The sequence below is a fragment of the Lutjanus erythropterus genome, chromosome 9 (genome assembly GCF_056507025.1).
Source record: "Lutjanus erythropterus isolate fLutEry1 chromosome 9, fLutEry1.hap2, whole genome shotgun sequence".
Taxonomy (NCBI): Eukaryota; Metazoa; Chordata; class Actinopteri; order Lutjaniformes; family Lutjanidae; genus Lutjanus; species Lutjanus erythropterus.
The window spans coordinates 28,730,646-28,756,020 of NC_139325.1; the positions used below are offsets into that span (position 1 = coordinate 28,730,646).

A 25,375-nucleotide genomic window follows, 5' to 3' on the forward strand; every position below is an offset into this window, starting at 1 on the left:
AATTCAACACTTCTGTCTCTCCCCCTCCTCTGTTCTGTAAATTACAGACAACCAGTCTGCCTCAATTAGGACTGCTGAGAGAGATGGCTTAACGGTGAAAATGAGGGGTCAAACGCAGTACAAATTACCTTTAAAATGAGCTCGTCCCAACATACGCACCTGACGACGGCGGCTAAAAAAAGAGCCTGAGGAGCTCCATGCGTCAGATGTTAATAAGTGCTTAATTACTTGCACAGGCACAGTGAAAAATTCTGGTCAACTTTTTTTGCCTGCAAGCAAGATCCACTTTTATGTTGAAAAGATTGTTCCAACAACAGACAGGAAGACAGAGGGAAGGGGAGAGGAGGTTCTGTGCTTAAGGTTCATTAAGAGTTCATCAGACATCACCGACATTGTCAGGAATGTCAATGACACTGATGGTCTGCATTGAATACGCTGATTGTGAGGATATCCTGAGGTAACTTTTGGACCACAGAATGACAATAACCCAGCAGGTCTCCTAGGGCCAGCAGAGGCCTTTTGGTGGCTTGTAATTAAAGACCAATATTGAAACCGTTCAGTCCTTTATTTTCTAATTCCTGCTTTCAGGTGCATTAGTTGAATAATGCTGTGCAGGCTCTTCAGTAATGGCCAACCCATGGGCCAATCTATCTTATTTAATTCTGAGAAAACACTGTGTTTACATTTTAGCTTCTATCTTGCTTATGTTGACATTATGTAAACACACTTTTCCTAAACTTCCTCTGCAGCAACACACCTCAAGTCAAGGGATGCACACAAGACAAACTCAAACAATGATACATAGCCATGATGCAGAATGTTAGATTTGAACAATAAACTTGAAATCAAATGTCAAAGTTCAAGCTGGAGCTAGGTGTGTTACAAGATATTCATACACTTGAGTATCGCAATATAATGTTTCGTGACACTGTGTTGATCCTCAAAACACTTTATTGTGTTATTGTGATACATGCAAAGATTGGTGGCAGTTGTTGATTTTGTGTTGTGTGAACCCTTGACTGTAGATATCAGTGTTGTGATGGTACATATGGTGATGTGTTCTTTATATTAGGGTTCAACAGTAATGTTTTTTTCCCCAGACAGTTACTATTTATTAGTGATTATCAAATAACAACAAAGACTTAAGTTTATTGTCATAATTAATCTAATGCTGCAGTATCCGTAAAATGTCAGAAAATAATGAAAAATGTTCATCTCAGCTTTTCAAAGTGCAAAGTGATGTCTTTTAATGTCTTGTTTTGTCAGTCTGAAACCCAAAGATATTCAGTTTAATGTGTAAAAAAACAAAGAAGAGTGGGAAATCTCCATATTTGAAAAGCTTGTTTGAAAAAAATGATAAGGCCTTGGTTAGTAAATGTTTAATATCACCAAACTTGTGACAGAAAGTGGTTTAAAACTAACTTTATGTCGACTTTTCATTTCACATGGGACTTGCAAATGTTACCTATCCACGATTATCAGAATTGTTTAATAGTATAATTCTTTTGTACCACTTGCCAGACCATCCTTACAGTTGAGCCCTGCTCTGACATTTTTCCTGAAATTAGATTTAAAATTGCAGTATATCACCTTCCTTACAGTATTGCAGTATATTGAATTGTAACCCTTGTGTCATGATACGGCAGATTCTTGCCAATACACAACCCCATGACCTACTAACATTCTCCAGATCTGTCACCTGTGTCACACAGGCTTCATCAGCTGATACTTTGATCAATCTTGGAGATGGATCTGAAGTCCAACCTACTGAACAGCTACCAAGCTTGCCCGTTCACAGATCTGTCTCCATGATAACTGAGCGAAGTCCATCCACTGATGATGAAGACAATGTAACATAACTGAAATCCCCAGAAAAAGCTCGTAACTGGATCCTGTGATTAGACGCTTGTTGTTATTTTTCATCATGACCTAATGTTTTCCATATATGACTAAAATTGGTATCTGTAGTAACTTCTACACTTAAAGTATGAATACATACGCAACATGTTTGGCTGAATAATATATAAAAGCAACATGGGATGACACAAGGAAACAGGATGGTGCTTTGGAGTAGTGAAACTCTGCACTACTTATGTGTTTAATTTAGATTTCTTTCCTCACCTCTCATTTTATTTTTGTGATTTTCTTTTGTACATATTGCATGAGCATTGTTGGAGGGTGCCTCAGAGCAAAAAATTAAGACTGCTTCACTGTAATTGTTACGCATATACTTGAAGGGATACATTTTTACATATTTTTCCTCTTACCTGAAGTGCTTTTTATCCATCTAGATAGTTTTGGTGTGAGTTGCCGAGTTTTTGAGATATCTGCTGCCTTATCTCGAATATAATGGGACCAGATGGCTTCTCGTGCTCAAAGCAGCAAAAGAGACCGACTACACCTGCCGACCGTATCACCGTGCAGAAGGAACCGTGCATCTACTCATAGATGAGAGGTTATGGTTCAGCTGTGGAGGGCACCATTAATTTAGCGTAGTTCACTAGAAAGAAGGTGGTGCCTACATAAAACTGCTCACAACAAGGTCTGTGAATTATCTTGATTTCTGGAAAGAGACATTGCTGTTGAGTTTTTCAAACATATGATGGTCTAGTTTGATTATATTTTAGAGAATGCAGACATCTCTATGACCAATATCTCCAAAACTCTGCAACACCAACACTGATAAGCAGCACTACAGATAAGTGGAAAAATAGCCTGTGTATTTTTGATTGTGAGGTGAACTCTCCCTTTAACTTAACAAAATGCAAAAAAAAAGAAAAAAAAAAAAAGAATCACAGGTAGCATATGGAAATACAATATGTATTGTGGTGTTCACAGAAGTGCAACCCATCCATCATCCTCTGTGGTCCATCATGAGCACCCAGCAGTTTATACCACTCATCAATCATCATGTCTTACAGTTCAGACCTTTGCGTTACAGCACTAGGATCCATTCTAAAAAAAGAAGTCGAAGAAGCCAAACTTTTAAAATCTCTGCAGGTGTTTTGACAACACTTACTGCTGTGTTTAAGACATTTCCATATTGCTTCGAGATAATTCTACCCAGCTGGAAAGAAAAATGGCCTCTTTGCTATACATAAAAGGATTTTTTTTACATTTGGTAGACATAACCTCCCAGTGAACCTGATAGTACCCAAGACAACCAGGCTGATGCGTCACTTCCTGCTACCAAAATTAGTTTAGCTAATCAAGAGTTTCAACCAGTAGCTGGAAGCTTGTTAAAATTCGTCTTTAATGCACATCCATCTGAATAGTTGGTGTTTCAGATTAACAGAAGAGTTTTTAAGGAATCTGAAAATGTATTTAAAACTGCAGGACATGTTGTTAAATCACCTGCTGGTTTTTCAAAATATGGTTTATCTTTACTATTGTTTGCTTAAATGTAACATATATGTTAATCCATGCCAAATTCCATAAGGAAAAGTGATGGTTTTGGGAGAGGAAAAACCTGATGCTTCAGAGGTTAAGAGAAACTCAATACCTTAACGCACGACAGAAAAAGTCAATATAATTTAATAAATTAATTGAATGAATAAATATCACTTTTCATCAGGTGATTTTCCCTCCACTGGTTTCTACAATGAACCTTGAAGTCAAAAGAGGTCCTGAAAAAAAAAAAAAAAAATGGATGAAAGTTTGTATGATGAGCTGCAGTATAGTCTCCATATGAAAAGTAGTGGCTGTTACAAAGTGCTGTCTGTTTGAAGTTAATTTAATTTAGGACAGTTGAGACATCTGTAACAGATATATCTACCCTCTTCTGAGCACTTTTCCAGAGTTTCCGGCCCATATTCCTTGTTAAGCTGGTAACTAAATGCACAACAAATAATGTGCATTAGTGGCCAAGTGATATGGGTTTTTAAATGGTTGATGCAGATATTTACAATACACAGTATAATGCAGATATCAAAACAAATAATTGTATTATTTTATGCACATTACAGTCTAATATACATGGTTATCATAGCCAGTAACAGAAAAACAAAAAAATGCATGAAATACGCTGTAGATTTCAGAATGTGACACAACATTATAAAATAATATATACTTAATGCTAGAGGTCTTAGATGATATTTTCTGCCATCTAGGATGGAGAAACGTGTTAGAAAAGATGATGGCGACTAACTAAATTTAAACACTTGTTTACCAGATGATGCATAAGTGTTACAGTACAGAGCTCAGCTTTGCACCACCTTCCCAGAGCTCACAAGGGGGAGCACTAACATTGTTCGACAGCAGCCACACTGATGAGGCTGCCTGCAGATGTGTCCGCAGACTCTGTGAAGGCAATGGCTGATGCTGATTCTCTCAAAATAACAGATAAATCACCTCAATGAATCGGTCAACCGATAAAATCCATCTGTCACTAGAATAAACTGAATGAATAAATGTCATCAGATGGGTTTCACCCCACTGGTTTCATCAATAGACTTTGAGGACAACAGAGGTCCTGAAAATGAACCAAAATCTGCTGCTACTTTAATTCCTGAGGATTGTTCGGACATCTGTAGCAGATAGATCTACCCTCCTTTTTCTAGGATTAAACCTGTTTTCCTTTTTACTGATTATTTAGTGTGCAACAAATCATGTGAATATATTTAATAAATAAATCTGGGCTGCAACTAATGATTATTTTCTTGTTTGGTCTATAAGTGTTAGAAAATTGTGAAAAATGTCAACCAGTGTTTCCCAAAGCCTAAGATTATGTCCTTTTAATGTCTTGTTTTGCAAACAAACCCAAAGATCTTCAGTTTACTGCCGCAAAGGAGTAAAGAAATGATAAAATATTCACGTTTAAGAGAATTTTGACTTTTTTTGTCTTAAAAAATGACTCAAACCAATTAAGTCATTACCAAAATAGTTGATGATTAATTTAATGATGGATTAATAATTGGTTAAGAGTTGCAGCTCTTGAATGTTAATGTCAAGGCCTGTATTAATTAAGGTCCTCTTCCATTTAGTGTAGCAGAGAGTGAATAAATGTCATCAGGTGGGCTCCCCCCATTGGTTTCATCAATACACCCTAAAATGTCCTGAAAATGATCAAAAAGCAGATGAAATATTTCCCTAAATAAAAAATAAAGGACTTTGTTTATATTTTGTTCATTGTGCTGCGGGCTGCTGAGACATCTGTAGCAGATCTATGTCCCCTCTTCTAAAAGCTTTTCCAGGATTAAACAAGCTCATGTTCCTCGGGGGTGTGTGTGGATGGTTTCTCTAACGTTACAAAGCCATTCAGACCTCTTTCCTCCTTTTGTCCAAACGGCTTAACTGTGTTTTGATAAGCCGTTGTGAATATCCATCAAGAAGCCCGACCAGCCCACTGGATTGTCGAGCGGCGGACCGTTTCGTCTCTATCTCTCTCAGCCCCCTCCTCTCCGCTCCTCTCGCCGCCCTGCCCGCACTATATGTTACATTTCCAGCCCTCTCCTCTCCTCTCGCTGTTTTTTACGCAGGCGGACGTCCACACACGGCATAGCACGGCGACACAAGTGCGCGCTACAGGCGTGAGAGAGGCAGCAGCAGCGGCGGCAGCAGCGGCAGGCAGACGGACTGACGGCGGGTACCGGGAGCGACGACGCGGCGAGGCGGCGGCAGCGGCGGTGTGTCTGTCTTTGTTGGAAGACCCCGGCGGAGGACTGGATGGTGGATTTGTTTATCCCGTGGATTTGGATCAGGGGCTAGGATAACTTCGCATGGGACAAAAACCCGCCTTCTTTTCATGTCATCCAGCGATTTGTTTCGCCCGGCGCGTTGACGCCAGTGGAGAGCGGGGAAACGGGAGGCTTTTTTCTGAAGGAGCGCAGTTGACAGATCGGCGACATGAATGCACACGCGTTTCCGTCCACCAGCTGTACAGGATAGATGCAATCAACGCGTCAGATTGTGGCTTCCTCTTTTTTTAATGTGATTTCAGAGGTCTCGTAAATGCAGCAGCAACGTGGCTCGGTTTAAACGGGAGACAAGGAAAAGATGCTCTGCTGCACGCTTGAGGTTTTGCACCGTAGGGCAGTGTGTTATTGACGATCCGGAATAATGCATCGAGACACAACTTTGTTCACAGGCCTGACAGACTGCGAGAATATCTCCTGTAAAAGTGCATTTATGTGTTAGCCTGGCGTGTGCTGTAGTAATCCTGTTATTCTTGAATATAGCTGCTTCAGTAAGCGCCAGTGCCATTTATCTGTGAGCCCCGAAGCCCTGTGCTGTTTTATGATTTACATTTCTAAATCCTGCAGTCTATTGATGTCAGTGATTGCGTTGTGTGGATGAAAAACAAAACCCAAAGCTGTGGAGTTGCGTTGCCAAATGATTGGTAAAATGTTGATGTAGGCAGGCCTAACCTTATGCTTATGCAGATCCAATCGATAGCGAGATAAAGACAGCTCTGGCAGGCTGTTTATGCTGCTCTGGAAGTGTCACGGGGGTGTGTTTTAAATCCCGCATATCTAGTTTTTACACATGCCCCACAGCAGCAGCAGAGAGGCTGCTCGGTAGAGAGTGAAAGAAACACTGTGTAGTCTCGGAGAAAACACTGTTAAGGCAACGTCTCAAGAAAAGTTTCAATGGTTTTCCGAAAGTTGCCCGGTGTGTCGGCATCGGGCATGGGTCTGCGCCTGTCCCAGAAATTCGTCTTTCTGCTCTTTCTCTCGGGTTTGGTAACACTGTGTTTTGGGGCCCTTTTCTTTTTGCCCGACTCTGTGCGACTAAAGCGCATTTTTCTGTCCAAGACCGAGACCCAGCCGGTCACGGTCGGCTCCGGGTCCGAGAACGATGCCAGGGAGCACTTAAAAAGACCCAAGGAGCAGGAGCACCCGCGGGGCATGACCTCGGCCAAAGGGGAGACGAGCAGCACCAAGCTGAAGAGTCTCAGCCGCAAACCGTCTGTCTCTCATGAGGCGACCGAGGAGCGGCTGGCCGGGGGCAAAGCCCAGGAGGAGCTGACTCTGCCCCGGTCCAAAGCAGTCCTGGAGTCCGCCTCGGAAAGAGCCACCGCTTCGGACCATAGTGGCAACTCGGATACTTTCAGTTACAACAAGTTTAAAAGGTGTCTGCTCAAACCACCGCTGGGCAGAGACTACGGCAAGCCGAGGGACCCCGCCACCAACGAGCGCCGGGAGAAAGTCAAAGAGGTAAGAGATGAGACGGAGACCCTGCTGCAGGGGGATCATGTCAGGGAAAATCAGAGGTTTTCAAAGTCTGAGCCTGTGGGACGCCCCTCTAAGGCTCTCAAAACTATCGATACTTCAATACTTTATCAATACCACATGTTCAAAAATAATACAAGAAGAATGTTTGATAGTAACGAAAGTGCTGAACTGTAAAAAAAAAAAAAAAAAAGATCCAAGTGCTCAGTCGCAACCTCAGTTCGGTTCAGTCTGTATTTTCAGACCTGAAAGTCTGCTTGCAGGAACAAAATCAGATTTTAAGGCTGCAAATAATGAATATTTTCATAATCAATTAATCTGTTTAACTTTTTCTTGATTCACTGATTTGTTGTTGGGTCCATAAAATGTGCAAAATATTGATCAGTTTCCCAATGACTTGTTTTGTCCACAACCTAAATACATTCAGTTTAATATTTTTAAAAATAATCCCACTTGAGAAGATGAAATAAGAGAACACTGTTTTCTTAAAAACAAACTGATAACTAAGTTATCAGTTAATTTAATAGTCGATAACTAAATCCAGCTGTAGTTATTTGATCCCCTTGACAGTCGACAGTGGAGCTGAAATCACCAAATATTGCTGTTTTACCTAACTTCAGGCTATACACTGAATACATAAAAAAAGGTTTGTCCTAAGGCATTTATTACTTTCTGACTGAGGGGAAAACAGTGAAACTGTATCTCTGAACTATTTATGTAACCAAAGCAAACAGATAATTTAGGCTATTTTATGTGATCTCATTTTGATAATTTCCGTGTTAACATTATAATTTTCCACTTCCATTCACTGAGCCGCCCCCGAAGCTGTTTGGAGGCCCACCTCCCACTTTGAAAAATCTCTGAGTAAAATGTTTCTACACGTTGACATCTGGTATCCTCAAGGGTTATGTGCGAAAGTACAATAATAATCTGGTGGTGGTGGTATTACGGGAAGTAAAGACTGATGCTAAAGAGAAAAACAGGAAGTGTATTTCAGGGTGAATCCAGGACAAACGCTGTGCAATATGATTCATGTTTGATCTATCACATTGGTTCAGTCAGCTTTCTCCACAAAATAGTCTATAGGCAGTTTGTTTGAGTGTTTCCGTGGCTTCATAGAACAAACTTTCAGCCGGTCTTTTGAATCGGAGCGTGTGTTCGTGCTGTCAAAGCATGAACAGACAAACACAGCAGATAAATAGCAGCCAGCCTTATTCAGATATTAAAAAACAGACATGCACACTTGAAAGAGGTAATTATATTTCCGCCGTCGAGTTTGATTTGTCTGAATTAGTTTGACAATGCCGACGATCTGTCTATAGAAGCAGTGGGACAGCTGTTTGCCAAGCTCCTGTCAAACAGACAAAATAAACCCCTCTCAATCATATCGGTTGTCTAAATTTACCCCGTGCCTTTGGAGAACAGTGTCAGGACTAAAGATAACGTGAATGTTTCTGCCATCTGTAGCTGAGATTACATGAAGTCTTAAAAATGATCTGAATATTAACAAAAAAAATGTCTTCAAAAGACAAATTGCAGTGTTTAATAATCCGTTCGTGGGAGAAGTTTAGTGCTGAGTACTTGAGTGAGATTGCAGGATATTCCATGTTTTTCTTTTAGAATAATCTCATTAAATTCATTCATTCATGATTATTTGCCTTCATGCATGTACTAATATGACTTATCAGCTTGCCATATTTGTGTTATGTGAGCCGTTAAATTGCATCCCATCAGGTCAGTCTGAGTGATAAAATGTCCTGCATTTAGCTGTGGCACCTCTATCACCCTCACACAATCGCCTGCAAATGATGTGACTGTGTGCAGTGACACTTTGGCCAGGAGCTCTTCAAGCTGTGTGCCAGCCTTTGTTGAGCCCTGTGGCTCCAATAAGGGCTCCAGAGTGGGAGCGTCTGTGGATCACACATCTGTACCCACTCAAGGCAAGTGAAGCTGGTGAGGAGGAGGAGTAGAAGGAGGAGGAGGAGGGAGAGGAGGGAGAGGAGGAGGGGTGTGTAGCAGGGGAAGCCATTGGCCAGCATGTGCAGATGGGTTTCAGCCTTGGCATGTGACATGGATAAGTCCTGTTGTCACTCTCACTTCCAGCCTGCTGTCACCCTCTCACGCTGCTCACATGCTATTCATACCTTGAGGTGATGTGCTACGTGATAACTGAGGCGTCAGAGGACGGAGAGAGGGTTATGTGCCCCCGTGCACTGAGCTCTCACTGACTCATACCTTCTCCTTTGATGCTCTTTCAAGTGAATGTCAATGTGACTCTGCCCGCCTGGTCTGTTCAGCTGAGCTCTGCAAAGTTCTTGCCTCGGGGTCATGGATAGTCGTTTGAAGAAAAAGTTATTTTCTGCCACGCCCAATCTGCAATGCAGAATATTAATTGTATTTCCTTGAGTGAAGACCTTTTATTAAAGGTGTAGTAAAGATTATTTAACTTATCAATAGTGCATTACCTATAGTAGATGGCGGTTGGCATGCCTCTAGTCTGGAGAATCAGAGAGGAGTACAAGCACAGAAGCTAAGGAATGCACTGCTGTGGACGTGGTAAGCAGCAAAAGGTATTTTAGCCTTAAAAAAAAGGCCATTTACAAATTAAGTATTGTTATTATTCATTTTACCTTGCAGAACAGTCACTGATCTACTGCTGCCTTGATCTGGTAGCTTGTTTGTGTTATTGTGTGACTCCTGTGTTTTATAAAAAAAAAAGGTAATCTGGATTCACTGAAGTCATTTAATAACACAAACAGACTAAGACATTAAGGCAGCAGTGGACCAGGAACTCCCGTGTTCTGCAAGTTAAAATGAATGATTTTGCCTGTGGAGTTGGGTTGGTTTGGAGAGAGCAACATTTGGCTCATAACATGGGGGTTCCCCATCAGAAAGCGCTGCCTGACCACTTCAGGTACGTTGTTTGTCTTCCTTGCTGGTATCAAGTATTATTTATTTATACAAATGTCGAAGTTTAAAATTCTGGTATTGTGTCAACCCTACTGTAGGTAATACACTGACTATTAATAAGTAGCTCATACAATCCCACATTATATATTCTGAACTATCCCTTTACGGCTTTGAAGTGCAGACTGGACAAGTTTACTCACATTGCGTGCTTCTGTGTCCATGTCCACAGCCTAGTGTGCGTTTTTGTGGTTTGCTATTGTTGCTGCAACAGTTTCCACTGTCTCAGGCCTGCTGGCAAAGTTCCAGACGGCTTCTCTTTTTTTTTTTTTTCTGGAAGCTCACATTCATGCTGCCAGCACAGGCTGACACACTGCGAGCCTGTGCTTTGTCCAGGCTTACAGATGTAAAACCAGGGAGTAACTGTAACAATAAAACATTTGTAGCTTATTTGATGTATACTTTTGTGAAGCATGAAATACAAAAAATTGAATTTTTAGTTGTCACTCTCTCAGACAGAGCAGCCCGGTAAAAGCAGCCTTTTTGTTCACTGTAAGGGAATGCAGAGAGAGGATACCCCCCCCTTTTCCAAAGCCAACAAAAAGGGTCTGGTCCAGCCCACTGAGTGCCTCAATGCCCAAACTGTGAATGGGCATCGTTTTTCTCAACTGCCAACAACTAGAAAGCAGACTCCCCACCTTCTTCCTCTGTGTGTGCACCCACTGCCAAGCGAGGGTGAAACAAGGGACAATGACAGTCTGATCACACAAGGCACATTTTTGAAAGCAGCCCCCCCCAGGATACCAGCAAATACTGCCAAAGTCGCCAAGGTGCTGTTTACCTATTCCAGCTACACCCTGTAGCTAGTAGACAGTTCATTCTCCTGCAATGTGTCCTCAGCAGGATGAAGATGAGAGTAATTTTCAAACAGCCTCCTATTTGTAATTCTGTGATGTCATGGCTTACTGAGTTGCCTGCACAGCTCTGTTGCTGCCTCATTGGCTCCGGCATAAGAGGCTAGATAGCAGGGATCGCACCACAAAAACACACGCCCGGAGCAACACGGGGGGTTGTCCTTTTTTACATGCACATTTTGCTGCTGATGTCCTTAACATTCACTAAGGTTGCACACACTGGAGAACAATGTTAAAATACTAGATTCACAGCGCAGAAGTGGCATATCCGAACAAACAACTGCAAAGAAAAGGGGACATCAAAGAATGAAGAGGAGCTCTGTAACAATCCGAGACGGAAACCTGCATATCTCTCTTCTCTGCTGGTCCCCACAACATCACATACATCAAAAGAGAAGTGTGCATTAAAAGACAGGCCCCATAAAGCCCAGAGATTTGCTCTTTCCTCTCGTCGGCTGGATTTGATATGCCGCCGCAATCAAATGAGGGCCTTCGCTTGAGGGAATACACTGTATAATGTGGCCTCTAACATACGATGCATTCACACAGGGAGAAGTTAGCACAGGAAGGAGATAGAGCTGACAGCTTAGAGTGCTGCAGTGAGAGGACAGACACACTGCAGCCTCCCGTGGCAGAGACTCCTCCAGTGGAGCAATAAAAGTCTTCAGGGCCTCTTTGTCCTGTCGCTGTGTGTGTGTGTCCGCTAACAGTGTGTGTTGATGGCTTATCTAGATGATTATCTCCGTGCTTGGGGATGAATTTTGGAGTTTGACAGTTTCAGTTGGAAGGGTTGTCACTGTGTTTATCCATCCAGTACTGAAGCCCACCTGCATCGCTGTGCAGGCTAACAACAATCAAATGAGGTACATCTGTTCTGTTTTAAAACAAGTCTATTTAATGGTCAGTCAGATGTGTGCATGCGTGCCTGCAATTCAGAATAATAAGCAGTGTGTTGGAGAAATGGAAACCCCCCTAGTGCAGGAAAGAGATTTCTAAACAGGCTAAAGGACCACAAAACAATTTAATCCACAAACTGTAACAGAAGTGCACAAAGTTGATAAGACAGTTTGTTAGCTCACTTCACAGACAGACCTCACCTCATCTGCTTAATCCATCTTTTAGTTAAGTAAACATGTAAAGGTAAAATAGCCAGTATTTAATTCCCAGGTTATTTGCATATTTTGTTTTTTAGTTGGGAGCTTCCAAAAAAAATGTAACTGAACACCTGAAATGGCTGGAAAAATTGCTTAAAGAGAGTTCAGATTATTTGAAGTGAGGTTGTATGAGATAAATACTGATAAATCAGTGCATCCAACAGAAAAGCAAAGCAATGAAAATATTTTAAATATATTTTGAAATTTTTGGTGGTTAAAATAGATTTTGCTGCTGACCCTGTCTACAACAGTACATCACTTAGCGTCTGTGCTGATACTGTTCTCTGCTTCTCCAAAGTGTGGGCGTGAAGACCTCCATCTACACTGACTATCGAGTACCTCGTACAACCCCACTTCAAATAATCTGAACTATCCCTTTAAGAACTTGAAGTTGGATATATGTCTGACCTATGAAGACCAATTTGTTGAGGACGTCAGAGGTCGGGTTCAACCAAAGAACAACAACTCTAGATTAGTTGTGTGCTGCTCAAAGACATTTTAGTAAAGTTTTCCTCCAGTCAGACGAATACTCTCTCTTACTGCTGTGCCATAAATTTAGATGTTTAATAAAAGTACAATATAGTGACAAGTTTAAATGTTGTTTTTTCACTCTTGAGACACAGACAGTTATTGAAATTTAAGGTTAAAATCAATATTTGCGAAACAACCTGAGGGTGAATTGTCTGAATGCCATACAATAAAGTATTTTGTATTGAAAGTATTTTGCAGTGCAAAATGGAGTATTGCTAACGGAGGAAAATCGCCCAAAAATTTGTCTACACTCTGGCAACTGAAATGCCACATTACACACACACACACACACACACACACACACACACACACACACACACACACACACACACACACACACAGGCTCACAAAACCAACACAATGCTGCAGAAATAGGTGAGCTTGTAGCCGGATCTGAAATCCCCTTATAGCAGTAATGACCAGTGAGCTGGGTGTCTGTCTGAATAAAATGCCGCCGTTAAGCCGGCGCCTCCTGGCCGGCTCTGAGCACCGTGACCTCCCTCCACCCCTCATTCCGCTGCTGTCTCCTGCTACGAACCAGGTGTGCCAAACAACCTTCAGTCTGAGCCAGGAAAATGGCCGCCTGCTGAGCGAGAAGAAAGAAACGGAAGATGAACAAAGTCTTAAGAAAAGGCTTACACTCTCCCGGCGCTCCTACAGAGCTGTAGCATTTGTGCTTTTCCTCTCCTCTGTGGACGCTGTGCATATGTCAGCTGGCTGGCGTTTGGAATATGAGCCTGTCGTTGTCTTTTCTGTTTCTGTGTGGGGGCGTGAGCCGCTAGGCCCGCTGGGTATTGATATATTGTGTAACTCAATGGCACATGAGGCAGATATTATCAACCCATCAACTCTGCCAGACTTTAATGCAGGCCTCTGCTGCTGCACAAGAGTAAATTGACCATTTGACCCGTTTTCTGAAAAGTTTGTGCTAATTTAACATGTTGTCGGTTGTTACGATACACTAAAACACAAACACCCTAAAAAACAAAAAACACGTTTCTTTTATTGAAACAGGTAGACAGTGGGGGTTACCGAATCAAACACCAAAAACCTAAAAGGTATCTAACTACATTAAACCCTCTCCCAAACTAACTAAATACTGGTGGGCCAACCAAAAAGAACAAAAGAAGGGGAGCCACCTCTGTCCAGCCCACATGGGGCCAACGTTACAGAGTTGTCCCTTTTGCCCTAACATAAACACACTAAAGCCTTAACAACAGAAATAAAGCTGCAAACACTGAACCACTGGACCCATCAGAAAAAAAGGGAAATGGAAAAGAGAGCCAAAAAAAACCCTACATAGGGTCACACAACTGCCTAAGGTCCTGCTGAAGCAGCTCCTGCTGCCAGGCCAGAAGGAAAAACAGAGTGAGCTACAGTCCCCTCCCCTTCTATATAGGTGCCCCAGTTACCCTCAGCAGCCACACCTGTGAGCCTTTTCCACCAGCACTTTTGACCGCGCTGAGCCAAAGCATACTGTGCCGAATTGCATTTCTATTATCAATTTCAGCACGTTGTTTTGTGCTGAGCCAAGCCAGAGATGGACCTACTCTGGAGTGGGGCCAAAGCGAGCCCGACCCGCCTCCAAGCGTGCTGTGGTGATGTCTTGCCAGCCGCGGCCTGTGACAAGTCTCCTCTCTCCCCCTCGAACAAGCGAGTGTTGTGATACTCAGCTCATGTGTGCAGGAGATCAGAGAGGAAGACGTTTCTTAAAGTCTCTTAATGTTCAGCTCCCAGTACTTTTGTAGCTTCTAATAGAATCTTTTTGTATTGAAATTTAGTCTCTCTTCTGTGTCGCTGTATGAACTTTCAGGTATCTGCAGCATGTAACATGTAACACCCCAGCATGTAACATGGTTTTTACTCAGGGCTGCTTACAGTAATTGTAATAACAGTGTACCTTCCCAGGTTATTAACATCACAAACAGCCAGTAATAATGTGTAAAAGGCAGGGACGAGTATACCACTGAGTGTTTTATTGTAAGTGCAGTTCTCAGTCATTATCCTCATAAGTTTATTTGCTCTCACTCATTAATTAATCAACCATCATTAATCAACCAGGTTAGAGGAACAACAGACTTTTCCAGTCACTTTCAAACTTGGTGCTCATGTAGTGATCTTGAAACTCTTCATATCAAACGTTGCATTGCAGTGGAGCCACACAAAGTAATAACAGACGATTTCCCGGAAGCAAACTTGAGGAAATGTAGGTGAGGTCATCGCCTGCGGTGAGCTCAGACTCACTGCATGCAAAGACGGTGCATTTAATAAGACAACTTAGTGTGATGTACAGCATGACAAGTGTGTAAGTAAATGTCTTACTGCTGCTGCTACTGCAAGCCCAGTCATGCAGATTTCTGCCCAGGAACAAAGCTTGTTGTTGCAAAGAATTGTGTGCCTCAAAAAAAAAAAAACTTAACTTCTTTGTCAAATTAAGTAGGCCTGTTCTGTTTACATTATTATTATTTGCACAGCGGTGTATTTTGTCAAGCAGGAGAGGAAAACCTGCAATTGAGAATGTTCCACCAGTCATTTTCAACAATAAGACTGATTAAAATAGAGTACAAAGATAGGCCTGTTTATTTAATATAGACTATTTATTTTATTTATTTATTTATTTGCATGTTGACATATTGTTCAGCTGTATTTACAAATAGACTTGGGTGGTATCTTTACATGCCTTCCTGACATTTTACCTGGGTATATGATGTTACGGCAATATTTGTGCAAAACCTGTGTAAAGTGGCTCAACTCAACTGTACTCCACTGTACTGTAGTACTGACACAATGTAGGCAGAGTTTATCGTCATAGCAACGCTATTCCCACAGCTGGGAAACAACACACACACACACACACACACACACACACACACACACACACACACACACACACACACACACACACTCTGGGTATGAGGAGCTCTGCTTCGGTCTTGAGAAGCTTCAGATTTTATTCACTGACAAACTCAAAGCTAAACTGTGCATATACTGCTCCACCAACAACTTCACTACTCACCTTTTTGTGTGTGTGTGTGTGTGTGTGTGTGTGTGTGTTACATAGTGCAATACAGCATCTTCCTTTCAGTAGTTTAACAGAAAGTCTGTCTGTATTTATGATGGTGCTGAAAATCATATTGCCAGGATTTGTTAGTACCCTGGTACACTGTTGTACCTTTCTAGAGCCCAAGCCAGTGTTCAAACAGGGAAGGACAACCCGTCTTTGCATTTTTTGATCATAGTCTGTTTTAATAAAAGTGCTTCTGACATCTAACATGAGCACATTAGCCCATTTAGATCTGATTTTTGATCCATATCACCCAGCTATACACAAGCATAAAATATTTATTCTGCTCTTAAAACCACATATCAGGTAGTAATTTCCTTTACAGATTAAAACTGAGAACTGCTGCAGCTGAATTCATGGTCTGTTTTGAGAATCAAAAGTGTGACATTAACTTAAATGAAACTCAGAAGCAACTATTCAGCCTGTAAAAAGAGTGTTTGTTATCTATACCTTCCATTAACTCACTATATTATGTTAAAAGAGCAAAAGGTTTTTCCCGCTTCTTAAAAAATATACCTACGTTCAGTGTTTGTCTTTTTTTTGCAACTCTGTTTATTGTGGTTTTCAACAAAAATGATAATACTGTATGATACATTTGGTAACATTGTATGCAGGAATAAGAAGAAAAGACATGGGAACAGAATAACAATTAGAGAAAAAAAACAAAAACAACCTGCACAAGGAAAAGAAAAAAGAAACCAAAAAAAAACAAAAACAAAAAAACCCAAAACAAAAGCAAGCTCCCTCCCAAATGAAAATAATAAGTAAATGATTAAATAGAATTAATGTATTAATAGATAGAAATACACAATGAAGTGCATAGCTAGAAAGATACATATGGCAAGTTATCAGGTATATACTTGTAAAGAGAGAGAAAACAGTCCTCTGTCCCCCTCTGTAAAAAAAAAAAAAAGTCTCAGCATGTTCATTGGAAATCATTCACTGGAACTTATAACTTCCATTTGGCCAGAAAATTGGAGGAAAAGACTTGTTAATATTGGCCAAACATTAAAAAATCTCTGCTGGTTACATCTGCAGTTGTGGTGGAATTGCAGTAGGCGCTCCACCATCTGTTTGCCTGGTGGGGCTCTGCACTCTACTGAGTTACCTCTTCTAGTGTTCAACTGGTTCAGCTTCAGTTGAACCAGTGTCAACAGTTTACTAGAATAACTGATTTCTGAAAGAGTGATTTCTTTATAGAAGTATAGAAGAAACACTGACCTAAGACGCTTGCTTTGCTGTTTAGAGCAGAAAATGCTGCAACACTTGAGTGGCTTGCTGACCTGGTGTTGACCAATGAAAATCTTGCTTAGTGGTACCCAAGATATTGATTGCTTCTGTCATACTCATCCCCCATTTTCTGTCCCCTTAAGCCAAGACAGAACCCCTGCACAATTAAAAACGGTGTAAGACAGATGAACTTAAAGGTCAAAGCAGATGCATCCAGGAAATATTGTGTTTCAGAGAATAAGAAGAGAAGCTGTCAGGTGAAAACATCATAGTCCGGCTAGAGAAGCTTATTTTGCAGTGGGTGATAAAAGCTGATTAAGCTGTACAATACCAGGTCTCCCGCAGGCGATCACTGCAGGAAGTAAGTGATCGGGTGAGATGGAGAGAGGAAAAGGAAGGATGTGAGAAAAGAGGGGGAGATGTTAGCTAACATCCTTTTTGCATTCACGGCAGTTTTCTCCCTGCATTCCCTTTGTGGTCGGGGCACTAGCTTGAGGGTAAGTCTTTCTGTTCAGGCACGCTTTTCACGAGGTGTGTGTGTGTGTGTGTGTGTGTGTGCACGCAACATTCGTGCAAGTGCATTCATAGACAACTCTTTGTGGATAGAGTTACAAGATGCACATGGGCCGCTTTGTACGTGCAGATTTGTTTGTTTCGGTGTGTGCTTTTCTGTGTGTGTGTGTTGGTGTGGACCAGGGGCGGAAGTGGAGGATTATGTCACATCTTGAACTGATAAAATGCCTTAAGTGCCCTTCTCTCCTGAGAGGCCAGTAAGGTACAACTATTTGTCCAAAATTGGGGTTTATGTACCTATGCTTTATTTTGTGTGTGTGTGTTTGAATGTGTGCGTGTGCAGGAGTGATGCATGTGAGCACAGTTAATGTTCCTCTGCTGTTTAAAAGTCTCACACAGCTTGAAGAGTTTTTTCTTTTCCCGATGACGTGGCCCAGTCAACAGTTTGCAGATGTTTTCCCTCATCACACAATAGAAATCCAGTTTTTCCCTGAGACTCCCTCTTGTTCTTTGCTCCTGCACTTCCATATTTGCACAGCCTTTAAATCAGGCCTCACCAGTCTATTTGTTTGCTGTACTTGTCCGAGGCTCCCCCCTCTCTCTGTTTACTATAGCCTGTGGCTCTTGCGTCAGTTGCCAGAAAAAGCAGAGGGTCACGTCCCGGGCTACAATTTTGTCCACATTTTGACCACCTTCTCAAACAGAGCAGTGCAAAGAGCTGTGAGCCAGCAAACGCTCCTGGCAGCAGGACGTGTGTTTTTTTCTTTAGTAAAGTAAATTTCCGCTTTTCTTACATTTCATCAGCCACAGTCTCAAAAAAACGTTTTTACACCATCAGTCCCCCTCTTCCAGCACTGTGATGTTGCAATAAGTTCATGGAAGCACATTTATCTTGAGTTACCGGCACTGCTGACATAATGGGGTCATTGTGAGTATACCTCTTAATCCTGGCTTCTCAAGGCCTGTGATTACTGGAAAAAAAAACACACATTCATTCCTGACTGGATGCTCCCAAGTTCCACAGGATTCCCTTCTTGGGAAATTGCTTTTTGATAAAGCCAGAAATGCTAGAGTTGTTCCAATACCAATACCAGTATCAGAAAATGATTTTTTTTTAAAAAATGCCTCTGATACTGCCTAAAATGTAGGAGTCGGTATCAGCAAATATGCATAACCTCATATCATATGATGTATTATCCCTGAAACAGGACCCTGCTGCTTCCACCAGCATCCCATGCACAAATTTTGTGGGCAGTGGAAGAGAGAAACGCCAGTTTTACCCTGGCATCAGATCACACTGAAAAGTCTGTGTTACTGTAGCAGCTTGTGGTAGGCAGAAGGAGTGGACTTTTTGAAATGCCTGTCTTTTGTGAATTTGAACAAAACCAACTTTTCAGTGGGTGGATTGAGCTCTGAGATGATTTCTTTTCAATGCACTAGTATCCGATTGGTGCTGAGTATTGGCCGATGCGCAAAGTTCAGGTATCAGAATTGGTATTTGGAAGGAAAAAATGGTATCAGAACATCTGGAAAATTCCCCAAAGTTTGTGCCTTGACAAAGTTTTCTCTACTTATTTGCTGGCATGCTCATCACTGTCAGGCATAAATAAACATTTGATACCATTATCTATGCAGTCGCTGACATTATTAACTCTAATAACAACAAAGAAACAGGGTGAGATGCAGCGTTTGCAACTGTGTCTCTGTGAATTTATCTGAACTTCTAGCCAGCTATTAGCCAGTTTTGTATTTTTCAATAGTTTTTATTTTTATTTACTTTCATTTTCATTTTCAGTTAAGTTTCACTTAGTTTCCACAGTGGCTTTGCTCGTTTCAGTTTTGTTTTTATGGTTTAAAAATGTTTAGTTTCAGTTTTTATTAGTTTCAGCATTTGTTTTAATTTTGTTTTATTTTAATATGGGGGGTATTTGCCAAGAGCAAGATGTAAGAAGTTCAGAATTTTATTTTTATTTCAGCTAACATGTTTTTTTCGGACCTATTTTTAGTTTTTAGTTTAGTTTTAGTCAGTGCTGACAGCCTTGCTTCCAACATCCTACAACAGTCTCACCACACAGCTCACATGCTTTCAGCCTAGCTGAGTTTTTGCAACCTTCAGCCATGTTTTTACTGTGTGTGTGTGTATTTGCTGCAGATGAAGAAAGCGAAGAAGATGAAAGGTCCAGGGATGGTCTTGTTAGCTGCAGGCTCTGCTTGACATCCTTTGCCAGGTGCTGAACGAAATTGCCCCCACCCTCTTCTACGCTCCCACTCTCTCTGGTTGGCCTTGCTGCTCGGCCCGATCCAACAAATAAGAATGAAGTAAAGAGACGGAGAGGGAGAGAGTGGCCTAGATGTGACCAGCAGACTATCAGCCCCCAGCTGAGTTCCAGCTCCCTGCCTTTATGTCTGCCTAATTGGTCAGAAACAACATGCGTGGCTGTGTTCACAGGGTAATGGCAAGACATTAGAGTGGGCTGGGGGACCTGGCTTGTACCCATGTCTTCCTCCTCTCCTCACTCATTCCTCATCTTTTTGTTTAGTCCTAGTTGTGATTTTTTTTTCTCCCTCTGTAATCCCTTCTTCTCTTTCTGTCGTCTTTTTCTTTCTCCCATCTTTCTTCCTGGTGATGTGTGGCCCCAGGCGTGTTTATGGCCACTGCTCTGCCTACTGTCCCCTCCTCTAGCGAGTCAGCATGAGCTTCCCGGCCGCTGTCGTTGCAGATTGGCCCGTCTGCATTGTTGTTATCGTGTTGTGACATGGTTTCAGCCTACTTTCAAGATGGCTGAATAATACTGTCAAGCCTTTGACCTACAATTTAGGCGGATCCCCGGAAGACAACATCATCTTTTATGTAGTGGCGTCTCTTGGCCAGGATCGGGTTTCTCCCCAGAGTGAGGACAAGAGCTTCTTATGGAAAGCTTACCAGACCGTTTTCACGGTCAACACAGTGCCGTCTCGCTCGCCGTGGGTTGAGAGGGAAGTGTGTCTCCCTAGTGATTTTCTCCTTCATCAGCATCAGTGGGCAAATAGCCATTAATTAGCTGAATGCTTACAAGACCGTTTTAGCGAGAGCTGGGTGTATTTGTTCATTATTATCACAATTAAGTCCCTAATCAAATGGCAGCAACGGTGCTCAGTGCTCATTAGGGAGCCATATAGATTTCTCTCTTTTCCATCAAGGTTGGATGATGGGGCAGGCAGATAATTGCGATTTTCATCCTTCCACAGTTGGTGGAAAGAAAAAAGAAATAACAAATAAACTGATTCAATAGCCAACTAATGACTGTTTGTGGATGTGAGAGCAACCAGTTCGCTGATCGTTAATTGGACGAGAAGTGTAGGTGACAGGCTCTTGAGCATATTTCTTGAGCGCTAATATTTCACTGGACAGAGACAGCTGGATATGGAAGTGATTGGTACACGCACGCCTTTTTAGGATAAATAAACCCTTCAAAATCTCTTGGATATTTATCCTGACCAGTGAGAACTAAGCCAGTCCAAAATTAACTGTCATTCCTCTGCAAAATAACACTCAAAAAACCCCTATTCAGGAAAGCAGCTGTCATAGTGCGAACATTTTAAGAGCCTTTTTAAAATGCTGTTGACAGGAACCATTTGCTTAAAAAATTCTGCTAAACCCTTCACATCAAAAAACTAATTATCATTTAAATCTTGAATGATTATGCTTTCTGAATGGAGGGTCTGTCTGAGAGGATACAATCTCTCTAAACCTTTAATATCCTTAAAAAAATGCTTTTATATAAACTAATAATGTCTTAACCCAATATGTTGTCTATTTTGCTTTCATGTCAGAATCCATTTGTGAGACATCATTTTTTCCTCCTCTGCTTTTCATTTTCTCTTTCAGTGATGAGTGGATGGTGATACTGCAGGTTTCAATAACAGGAAATGGGTGGAACTGCCCATCCTTTTTCAGAGGCAACTGTGGTGTAACGGTTTTTGGAGAACCTCATGCGTTGCTCTTAACAACTGATGACCTACAGTGTGAGACATTGTGCTGCTCTGCTGGTGAACCTGTGGTGCACAAATTGGTGGTTATGAGTGATGAAAGCTTTACAAATAAAAAAAACCCCTTCATATTCACTTCAGGTTTCGTTTATAATAACCGTGAACTCTGTGTGAGTGAAGTTCCAACTTATATTGAACAGATACTGATGTCATATGAGACTAAAATAGAGTAGTGGGAGCTGAGAATGTCCTCTGTCAAACCCAATATGAGTAGTCACTTGTAGTATTTTTTACCCAGAGCTAGAAAAGTTTTTTTTTTTACTGCCTTATTACCTCAACAAAGCCTATAAGGTACATAAGGGAGTGAATCTGTCTGTTGATAATTATTTCTATATTTCAGTGACCCATTTTTAATAAAAAACACTTTGAATTTAACCACTTTATTTCTCAAGGCACACAGGTAATAGACATGATCTGCATAAATCTTCTCAGTCCACACTGTTTCTGTTGTTGTGTCATGAGAAGATGATGCAACTGAACAACACACCTGTGAAATGGCTGTTTCAGTGTCACTTGTAACACTTTATTTATATAGGCCTACATAAAATCCAAAATGACATTAGGGCACAGAATTGGAAAACTTTCACTTGTACTTTTAATTATTAGAAATAATATAGCATGCATAGAAAAACTTGATCAATTCTACCTAAATTACTGCCTATAAAACAAAACAAATTATGTTGTGCATTATGAGCCAGGGTGCATTTATGTGTTTCATTTCATTGCATTGAAGTTGAACTATTAAACATCAAACGGTTTTCTCTTGGCATCATAGCATCAATAATTAGGCTGTATTACTCAGAAATAGCTAATGATTGAATTTAGTATGCAGCCATGTTATTGACAGGTAAATGTGTAATTTACAGTCCTGACAGAAGTGTCATAAAATCAAGCAGTCTGTGGGTCAATTAGCACAAAGTAGAGGAATCAGATCCAATTCTGAAAAAAAAAAAGAAGTCAGTTTCTACCTTTATCCCCTGTGTTCAAACTGGGGTGCCTCTGAGTCATGCAAATGATCTAATTAGACTTTTTATGCGATAACCGTAACGCAAGCTCGATCCATCTCTGAGTTAATTTGGCCCACCATTAGAGTGGAAACCTGCTGCTAACCAAACCTCCCCGGAAAGATGTGAGCCTGGTCATCAGCTCTCTCATAATGATGTCTGCTGCGGTCTCCTGGACACAATGAGAGCAATGACAATGACAATGACGTGACTGTTATAGTGACACATCCGAATGACCCCAGCCAAAGATTGTGTCTTCCACCAGCAACGGAAGAATTATTGTGTCTGGGACTGAGATCATGTCACTTTAAATTTACTCCAATTCTGAATGCACATTGAAAATGGCAGTTCACATCATAATGACATAGCAGCAATTTCCGATTGAGTGTAATGGTAATTATAGATTTGATATAAAAGCTGTAATTATGACAAAGGACAGTATGTTCAGGCTGTGAGGTTTTAATAAAATTCACTCCCTGGATTGACGTGAGATGAATTGACTCTGACTTGAATTTCTACTGAAACTACTGAATTCTGTTGGCACTCAAATATGTTTATTCCCACTCAGTCTGGCCTGAAGACGGGTTTGTGGCAGGTTCTCAAGAGTTCTCAAGCTAAACACAGGCTTGTGGCTTAGCAACAGTTGAGTTTATTTTTGTTTTGTCACCACCAGATCTGAGAAGCTTTGGCTCCTTAACTGCAGAGTGTAACAGACACCATATGAAGGAGTTTAATTGGTGCAAACCTTGATTAATCTTGCAAATTGGTGCAGACCTTGATTAGTATGATATTTGCATTAACTGAGCTGATAATGAAACATGCTACGAACAGTGAGGTAAATGTGCTGCTCTGTTGCATGCAAAACTGTCTTAAGACTTCCTACAAATGTAGACATTTCTCTCTAAAAGCCACTTTGAAGCATGTGTGTTCAGCTTGGCTTGGGAGTAGCAAAAAGAATGTCAAAATATAGAATTGAGCTTTTTTCGCGCAATCAAAGGTATTTGTGTTGAAAGTAGCTACAGAGGTTCCCTTTGTTTAAAAATGCCAACATTCGCTGTGTTTTATTCTCGTCTCTTAGTGCAGTGGTTCCCAAACGGTGTTCAGAGGCACACTGGTGTGTTGTGAAGCAAGAACAGGTTCGCCTTAGGATTTTGTGACAACTATATATTATTAATGCAATATACAACTATACAAAGAGATACGATTTTTAATTCACTGTATCATTACTTTGTATATACTCATTTCTCAATACAGAAAACCCTGTAACCCCCAAAGAAACTCCTTTTAAAAAGACCTTCCCTTCAAAGCAAACCTCAGTTTTCATTGTTTGTGCAGTTACCAGATGACGAGAATTATTAGTGTGATTGATCAACACCTTTAAGGGTACACCTTTTCCTGTTTCACTTGACACCCATCATGTGAATGGAAGCATTCCTGAAACAATCTTTATTTTTATCAGACACCACAGGTGTGTGGTACCATAATAACTTTGTTTTTTCTAGATCTGGGTCCAATAAGGATCAAATGCAGGTAGCATTTAGCATAGGCTAAACCTGGAAGTCTGTTTTCCAATTGAAATTTCAAGTTGTGTTTTTACTGTTGCCTTTCGCTTCATCATCCAAATAAGTTTGACTCACCTGGCAGTTTGCTTTCAACCTGTATGACCACCTGTATCGTGTGACCACTTGTGCTTGTTGCCCTGTTGCAACCTTTTGTTGCAGCGTTCATGCGTTTCAGCAACTACTTTGGTTAGTGTAATGTTATCAAACTGTTTGATCATTTGTTGAAGCTACAAAAGCAAAATTCTATTGTAATAAACCAGTTTTCCAAGGAGAGGCAGATGTCACAGCTCATTTTCTTAGATCTGAAAGTTATTATTCAACACTTGTCAGAACACTGAAAGCACCGTGTAAGGTGAGATGTAAAGCATCTGTGAACACTCAGAACGTTCTCAAAAGATGACTTTTTGAAAAAGTTTAGTGAAGGTAAATGAAAAACAGACCTCTCTAGGGGGTATAGAAAACAAAGTGTGTGTGTGTGTGTGTTTGTGTGTGTTTGAGTGCGTGGAGGATGGCGGGGGTGACAGTAGAAGCAACGTGGCCATTGTATTTTCCAAGTAAAATGAGATGGATGGTTGCAATTAATTCTGCAGTGACCATTAACTGAAGAGCCGAGCCCAGCAGAATCGAGCAGCAGGACGCTGGAACGGATGAGAGCAGTGTTTGTGCGTGTTGTGGTGTGTTTATGCATATGTGTGTTTTGATGTTTTAAACACAGTTTGCTCTGGGACCTTTGAGGCCCACTGAGTCTTTACAGGAGGCGACTATATGCTGACTAGAGTGAATAAAACCTGACAGATCGATCCAGCATCTGTTCCAGATTCTGCCTATTAATGCAGTGAAGGGAACACACCTTTTGTGTTTATGCTTTGTGTGTTTTTAGGTACATAAAAGTGTTACTACCAGCTAAGTGTGGGACACGTAGACCTTTGAGATTTTATTTGTTGACATTTGAGGCACAAATTGGCCGTCAGCCTTTTAAAGAGAAGACGAAAGATCCTGAGGGCATTTGCCCCGGGAGACATTCAAATGTCGACATGCAAATATGTAAAATGCAAAAGCTAAATGTAGGCTCCTGATAAATTAGCATCATTATTTGCCCTTTTGTCATTCTCCAAGGGTAGATGCTAATATTTTTAAGCAGTGGTGTCACAGGCCACCAAGCCCCTAAATTTGGTGGCCAAAGTGCACTTTTGGTGGTCCAAATGCAGTAGACTTAAGTGCTTTGTGTAAACCTCAAAGCAACCAGCCACTAACATTTGCAGATAACGTTAAACTCAGAGAAAAGAAGAAAATAAAGG

The 25,375-nt window shown here is 41.2% G+C and overlaps 1 protein-coding gene across 2 annotated transcripts in view; it reads left to right on the plus strand.

Annotated features, from left to right (window-relative positions):
• The first annotated feature begins 5,414 nt into the window (after positions 1 to 5,414).
• LOC146321770 (mannosyl-oligosaccharide 1,2-alpha-mannosidase IA) overlaps positions 5,415 to 25,375 on the plus strand; it is a 275,021-nt gene continuing 255,060 nt past the window's right edge. Inside the window, exon 1 of one of the 2 annotated variants that reach the window (XM_084727045.1) lies at positions 5,415 to 7,154. In XM_084727045.1, the coding sequence (XP_084583171.1) occupies positions 6,588 to 7,154 (567 nt within the window). In that variant the 5' untranslated portion in view covers positions 5,415 to 6,587. The remainder of the gene's footprint in view (positions 7,155 to 25,375) is intronic. The other variant, XM_084727046.1, reaches the window with a different exon arrangement.